The 7,068-nt window shown below is 62.5% G+C and overlaps 1 protein-coding gene across 1 annotated transcript; it reads right to left on the bottom strand.

Annotated features, from left to right (window-relative positions):
• Nucleotides 1–5,124: 5,124 nt before the first annotated feature.
• On the bottom strand, nucleotides 5,125–6,545 carry CCL17 (C-C motif chemokine ligand 17). Its single transcript, XM_062177769.1, has 3 exons — nucleotides 6,459–6,545; nucleotides 5,821–5,938; nucleotides 5,125–5,354 (listed from the first exon to the last, which is right to left on the bottom strand). Exons 1-3 carry the CDS (start codon nucleotides 6,538–6,540, stop codon nucleotides 5,234–5,236), a joined length of 321 nt encoding a protein of 106 aa, XP_062033753.1. The 5' UTR covers nucleotides 6,541–6,545; the 3' UTR covers nucleotides 5,125–5,233.
• Nucleotides 6,546–7,068: the final 523 nt, after the last annotated feature.

The following is a 7,068-nucleotide window of genomic DNA, read 5'->3' as shown; positions in this document are numbered from 1 at the left end:
GTGGATTGTCACACAGCAGGAGACAGGACAGCCCCTGGGAGGGTTTCATGTTAACGTCTGTCAGGCTGCCAAAGCGGAGGGCCAGGAATGCTACCTCCAGGTTGAGGATGAGAGCCCAACCCAGAGAGCGGCCTGGGACAGGCTTAGCCACACCACGAGCCTGGCTGCCTGTACTCCTGAGCCATGGCCACTGCTGGCAAAACCCACGATGCTATGGTTGGCGTAGTTAATGGCCCGCCCCGTGTGGCGGCGGCTGGGGCACTCCAGGTCCCCAGGGGATTCAGCCAGCTCAGAGGCAGGGGTGTGGGACGGTGGGAGAGGCCTTGCCTGCTGATCAGCAGTGCACATCTGGGGCTTGGGACTCGGCCACAACTTGATACAGCAAGGAGATGCGTGGGGGATGTCATGTCCTCATATCTTGTGGCTTTGGAAGGTAGCGCTTCTGGGAGGAGGTGTTAGCCTTTCTCAAGCTCAGAATAACAGAGCCAGGAACAGTCTTGGGCTCCCCTGCGTGTGGCCTCCACTTATGAGGCCAGGAGGGCCGCCTGCTGTCCAGCCCCGGCAGAGAGGGCGGGCATCTGGTGCAGTAGGCAAGATGCCACCGGGGACGCCCACGCCCCACACTGGAGTGTCCGCGTTCCAGTCCCAGATCCACTTCCGACCCGGCATCCTGCTGATGTGCGCCCCGGCGCGGGTACTGGAGTCCCTGCACCTGTACCTGGGTGAAGTGTTGTTGCTCTTTCAAGTAAACTTAAAGAAATAAAAACAGGATTAGGCACAACTAAGACATGTTAACAGAAATGTATAAATCCTTGTGGAACATTTTAAAAACTAAAATACAAATATAATATTAAAAAATTATACAAAAAATGACTGAGGGCTGGCGCTGTGACGTAATAGGCCAGGGCTCCATCTGCGGTGCCGGCATCCCATATGGGCACTGGTTCCTGTCCCAGCTGCTCCTCTTCCGATCCAGCTCTCTACTGATGGCCTGGGAGAGCAGTAGAAGATGGCCCAAGTGCTTGGGCCCCTGCACCTGCATGGGAGATCCCAGAAGAAGCTCCTGGCTCTTGGCTCCGGATCGGCGCAGCTCTGGCTTTTGTGGCCATTTCGGGAGTGAACCAGCAGATGGACGGCCTCTCTCTGTAACTCTCTCAAAAATCCAAAAAAATTACTGAAAGCTATGATCCAAGAAATTTTCTAGAAACTGGAAGAAAGGTGGTACAGCATTGCTCCATACTGAAAGGAATAGTCTCGCTGGGGATCACTTAGAGTTCCCTATGGAGGGCGGCGCTGGGCAGGAGGCGCAGCGAATCCCGTCTCCCCAGCACCGGCACCTGCATGCTAAGACAGGCTGGCCGGGCACAAGGCAGTGTTGGCGAGTTTTCAGCTTCCGGTCTGGCTGCAGCCCTGTCCTTTCTGTCCCCTCAGTCTGTTTCCTTCCATTGCTGTCTTGTCACACGGGGCAGGTCTGGGACAGGTCTGGGGAGGACAGAGCGGGGTGGGGGTGAGGACAAGCAACTCCTCCCTTCCCTCCTCTCCCCTCCTCCCTCGTTTCCTCTCTCTCTCTCTCTCAAGATTGATTTATTTGAAAGAGCTACAGAGAGCAAAAGAGAAATCCTCCATCTGCTTTCACTCCCCAAGCTGCAGCAATGGCCAGAGCTGAGCCAGGCCGAAGCCAGGAGCCAGGTGCTGCTTCTGGGTCTCCCATGCGGGTGCAGGGCCCAAGCACTTGGGTCATCTGCTGCTGCTTTCCCAGGCCATTGCAGGAGCCAGATCAGAAGTGGAGCAGCTGGGACTTGAACTAACTGATATGGTGTGTGGGCTTAACCTGCTGCACCACAATGCTGGCGAGTAAATTTTTTTTTTTTTTTAGATTTTTTTATTTATTTGACAGAGTTACAGACAGAAAGAGAGACAGAAAAGTCTTCCTTCTGTTGGTTCACTCTCCAAATGGCCACCACGGCTGGAGCTATGCCGATCCGAAGCCAGGAGCCAGGTGCTTCCTCCTGGTCTCCCATGGGGGTGCATGGGCCCAAGCACTTGGGCCGTCCTCCACTGCCCTCCCGGGCCACAGCAGAGAGCTGGACTGGAAGAGGAGCAACTGGGACTAGAACCAGCGCCCATATGGGATGCCAGCACCGCAGGCGGAGATTTCACCTAGTGCATCACGGCACTGGCCCCGCGAGTAAATTTTCAAAACAAAGTTTTCACCACCCAAAAGGAAACCCCAGCCCTGGAAGCCATTGCTCCCCATCTCCCCGCCCCTCTAGCCTGCGGCACCCATGGATCTGAGTCCACGGATTTACTGCACCGCGCGACCCCTTGTGGCTGCGGTGTCCTTCAGCTTGCCCGGTGCCAGCAACCTCCTTCCTGTTTCCGGGGGAGGGACCCTCCCTGTGAGGACAGCCACAGTCTGCTTCCCCGTTCACCTGCCCATGGCCGTGGACTGTCTCCTCTCGGCCGCTGGGAACATCCTGCTCGGAGCAGGTGCACAGGGCTGAGCAAGCCCCTCCGCAGGCTCCCAGCTCTCTGTCCTGCAGGGCATTTCATGCCTGTGGCAGCCATGTGGGCTTGGAAAGGGCGTGGGGATAGGCAGGTGCTGGCAGACCGTGGTCCCCCGAAGGGAGGGGAGGCCCAGAAGCAGCCCCCTCAGCCCCACCTCCCTTCCTGGGGTCAGCCTCCAACAGGAGAGAGAAGGTCCAACTTCACCGTCTCAGCCAGCACAGGCCCCCGGAGGGGAAGCAAAGGTGGCCAGGCTCCCAGGCAGCGACAGAGCAGAGACTGCACGAGGCGCTGTGTCAGAGTGTGCCCGTGGGAGGCAGAGACCAACAGAGAGCTCCCATCTGCTGGTTCATTCCCCAGATGCCCACAGCGGCCGGGGCGGAGCTGGGAGCCAGGAACTCGGGTCTCCCCCATGGGTGGCAGTGTCTGCAGCGGCGGGAAGCTGGAGTTGGGCGTCAAGCCAGGCCCTCCAATGTGACCGCGTGTCTTCGCAGCTACGCAGGAACACCTGCTCCTGGCTATTGTGCCAAATAGGCCAGTACAGACCCTAAAGAAACACAGAACAGCCTGGCCCGGTGCTCCTGGGCCTGCCCAAGTTGCTGCTGGAGCTGGCGGCCCTGCGAATCCCGCACTGCCCTTCCTCTGCCTCTCCAGCGGTCTAACCCGACTCTGGCGTGGGCAGCACGCTGCAGCCCCAGACCTTTATTGTAGGGCTGGGGCGCCCTCTGCTGGGAAATTGGAGAACTATCCAATTTTAACTTCCATCTTTAAAAACCTGAAAATGCTTCAAGCCCAGGGGTGAGAGCCCCTGGAGAAATCTCTTTCCACACGAGTGCCCCTGACGGAATTCACCCCGGTGTGGCTGATGAAAATATCTAACTCAAAAGCCCGCCACGCGCAAAGCACTTTTTATAAATGAGTCAGGTTATAAATGAGTCAGGGACTAAGTTGTGTCGCAAATACCTGCCCAGTGAGCTCCTCGCGTGAATCAAACCCCCGAGCAGCTGCAATATCAGCAGGCAGAGTGCGGTCGGGCTCAGACCGGGTGAGGGCAGGGAGTGGGCCGTGCACACACCGAGAGGGATCGGCTGCAACCGCGGAGACCAAGGCGGACCTCCCGCGGAGGGGGCGGTCGAGCTGCGCTCCCATGCCAGGGCTGGGAGGAGCCACGCGGGACTGTGCACCTGCCCCCGCCGCGCGCCCCGATCGCGGGGGTCTCCGAGTCACGACTCTTCGAAACGCCCGGGACAGACGCACCCGTTGTGGCTGTGGGGTGCGGGGGTTCCCTGACCTTGCCGGATCCACCTGTCCCCGCCCCTCGGGCCGTCCCACCGCGGGCTCCCTGGAAGCCCCCAGCCCCGTGGTCCGAGCCGCTGGCCTTCCGTGGAGCGCGAGCTCCCCGCGGGCAGACAAGCCGGCCACGCCCGAGAGTCCGCGTGCGCGGCCCGCAGGGTGAGGCCGGCGCAGCCCTCGCCGTCCTCGGCCCCGGGCACCCCTACCTGCCCCTAAACTTCACCCTTCCCCTACCCCCTGGGCTCGGAGGGTATTTTTCTGCCAAGAACCCGGACTGGGCCTGCAGCGGTCACTCGAGGGTGCCAGGGCAGGAGAAGAGACCGCCTGTGGCCGAGGTGACCGCGGGGTCTCGCAGACGCAGGCTCGCGCCGCCACCACCGCCTCTTCCCTGCCGGGCGGGAAAGCGGACACGGGTCTTGCCCTGAGACGACTGGCCTCGAGGGGGCAGCAGCGGGCAAGAGCCGTTCCCGAAGGCGCGCCCCCCGCTGCGGGGGTCCTCCGGGAGGACCCCATGCTGTGTGCCCCCCAAGACCCCAGACCCTGTGATTTCCAGGCCTGGCCTGGGCCGCGGTTTGGAGGGGAGGAGGTTCCGAGCCTCCCGCCCCCGGTCCTTTCGAGAGCAAGCGCCATGGGGTCCCCTGAGCCCACCGAGGGGTTGGGAGGGGCGGGGCCACGGGGGAGGCGCAGAATCCGAAGCAGCCAGGCAGCAGCGCCCACACTTCGCTGGGTCCCCGTCCGGGGCAGTGGGGCTGGCACGCGGGCCTGGAGGGGTGGGGTGGGAGCCTGCCTGGAGCTTTGAGTGGTGGGCGTTGAAGTGGAGGAGGGAGGCTCAGCCAGGCTGGAGTCTGAGTTGAGAGAAGGAGCCAGGGCACCCGAGGGGCTGGGCCCCAGAGATATGTGGGGGGAGTGCTGGGGGGTGGAATGGGAGGGGCAGCCGTGGAACACACACCACACACACGCACACACTCTAGGCCTCGGGGCTGCCCAAGGCTTGTGGCGGAGTGGACGGCAGAGGGGTCCTGGGTGTTGGTGGAGTTGGAAGGAGAAGCAGGTTCTCAGATCTGCATCGGGCAAGAGGAGGGGGCTGCTCTGGGGGCCGGGAGACCCTGGGGGCAGAGAAGATGGGCGAGGACCCAGGGCCCCTCCGGGGCTCCCACGTGCCAGGGTGCGCAGAAGGGAAGGGGCAGCTGGCCCTGCCCACCTGGGACCTCCACTCTGGACGTGGCCTGCGGCGGTCGGCTTGCCCGTCTGAGCCTGGGAGGGCAGGGACACTTGGCTCTGAGGGCCCTGCTCTCAGGAATAGAATGCGCAGACCCAGGCCGAGGGGACACACTTTAATCCGCACCCTCTTGCCCCCATGACAGCAGCTCTGGACAGGGACTGGCGGGGTCTCTGTGTCTGGTGGACCCAGCGGCTGGGTGGTGCTGGGAGATCCTCAGGACTTCCGGTCGGCGAGGTCCCGCGGCAGGGTGAGTCTTGGCAGGCGTCTGATGGCCTTTCTCACTCGCCCATCCTTGGGGTCTGAGCAGACGAGCCTGCCCTGGGCGGTTACAAGCCTGCGGGGGGGTGGGGGCAGGGAGGAAACCGCCAGGGGCTGTCAGGGTGCCAAGAACCTTCTAGAATCCCAAGGCCATCCCACCTGTGCCGACCAGGACCCTGGGGACCACAAGGGGCAGGACCTTGCTGGATGTCATCCAGGCCATCGGGGGGCAGGTGTGGCACACCAGGCTCTGCCCTTGCTGCTGTCCACCCCCCAGGGCCCTGCCTCAGCCTGGCCCAGCCAGGCAGCTGGCGCTGTGGGATTGTGTGCCACTCCTTGGGCCACCTAGAGCCTGGCGAGTGGGGGTGACAGAGGGGACATGGCCTTGGGATTCTGTGGCCCAACTCGGGCCAGAGCCAGACCTGTGACTGCAGGGACTACTGTCCCCTCTCTTCCCCACCCACAACGTTCCCCAGTGGGTACCCTGGGAGCTCCAGGGACTGCCCGGCCCCCTAGGAGCAGAGGTGGGGCAGGGGACTTACACGATGGCCTCCTTGGGACACTCGGCCGAGGTCCTGTACCACGACACCAGCTTCCGCAGGGGGATCGCGCCCTTGAAGAACTCCTGGCAGCACTCCCGGCCCACGTTGGTGGCCCGAGCTACGGAGAGAGAGGAGCTGCTGGCAGCGTCTACATGCATGCATGTGTGCAAGCGTGTGTGTGCGTGAGGCCGCTGTGTGTGGTAGGTCCGTCGCCTGCGTTAGCACGTGCCCTCTGTGTGCGCCCTGGGAGTCCGTGTGCTGTGCGTCTCTCAGGCTGGGCCCAGGTCTGTACACGAGTCCTGGCTTGCAGCTGTGATCCCTGAGCATACCCTGTCTCCGCTGATTCTAAAGGCCCCCGTTTGCCCCGCCCCGGGAGCCCAGCCTGCTGTCCTTGCTCTGAGTCTCTCCTTGTGCCTGAAGCCCTTGAAGCAGACGGAGCCCAGCAACAACGTGGAGTCGGTCCTGCTCCTAAGCACTTCGGTGCCACGTGCTGGCCCGTCCACGCCATTGCATGCTTTCTCTGTCCCTTCCCTCCACACCGCGCCCCGCCAGCCCTTCCCGTCCCTGGTGTATAAGTGACACACAGACCGCTGCTGTGTCCGTGCCCTCCGCTCCTGCACGCCCGGCCCGGCTCTCACCTGCGTGGCTGTGCTGCAGGGCCGCCCCCAGGAGGACAACAACCAGGAACAGCAGCCTCAGGGGGTGCATGGTGCCAGGCATCCTTCCACGGGGAGACGGGGAGACAGGACGCGAGCCAAGGGTGTGTCTGGGTTGGGGAGGTGACTATTTAACCTCTTGGGCCATCTGCTCCGCCTCCTGTCACCTCCCCCGACATCCTTCCCCAGAGCAGGGCAGTTCGAAGAATCAGATGATTCAGTGTAAGTCCAGTTTTGGAATGTTTGCGGCTTTCCAGAGAACGGGACTCGAGGGGGACAGAGGTGGGGTCCGTGTGTCCGGGGCCACGACACTTCTCATTTCCAAGGGGACATTTCTTGGTTCCTCTATGGGCAGAATCACAAAGCCTCATCCTCAGCCAGCTTCAGGCCTGCTCCCTGCTCCCTGAACACTGGAGGACTTCCCTCCTGCCCGGTGCCACACGGTGCCCAGCCCCATCCCCGGGACCCCGCCTCCCACAGGCCTCCAGCTGCTGGGGGGCTGACCCTAGGAACCGGCAGACCTCGGCGCACAGGTGCGCAGGGCCCTTTCCTTCGGATTCTGAGAAAGCCCAGGGCCCAGAGCGACCCTGGC

This window comes from Lepus europaeus, chromosome 19 (assembly GCF_033115175.1).
Source record: "Lepus europaeus isolate LE1 chromosome 19, mLepTim1.pri, whole genome shotgun sequence".
NCBI classification, from domain to species: Eukaryota; Metazoa; Chordata; class Mammalia; order Lagomorpha; family Leporidae; genus Lepus; species Lepus europaeus.
The sequence above is the reverse complement of the archived record's forward strand: the minus strand, read 5'-3'. Positions and strand labels throughout refer to the sequence as shown.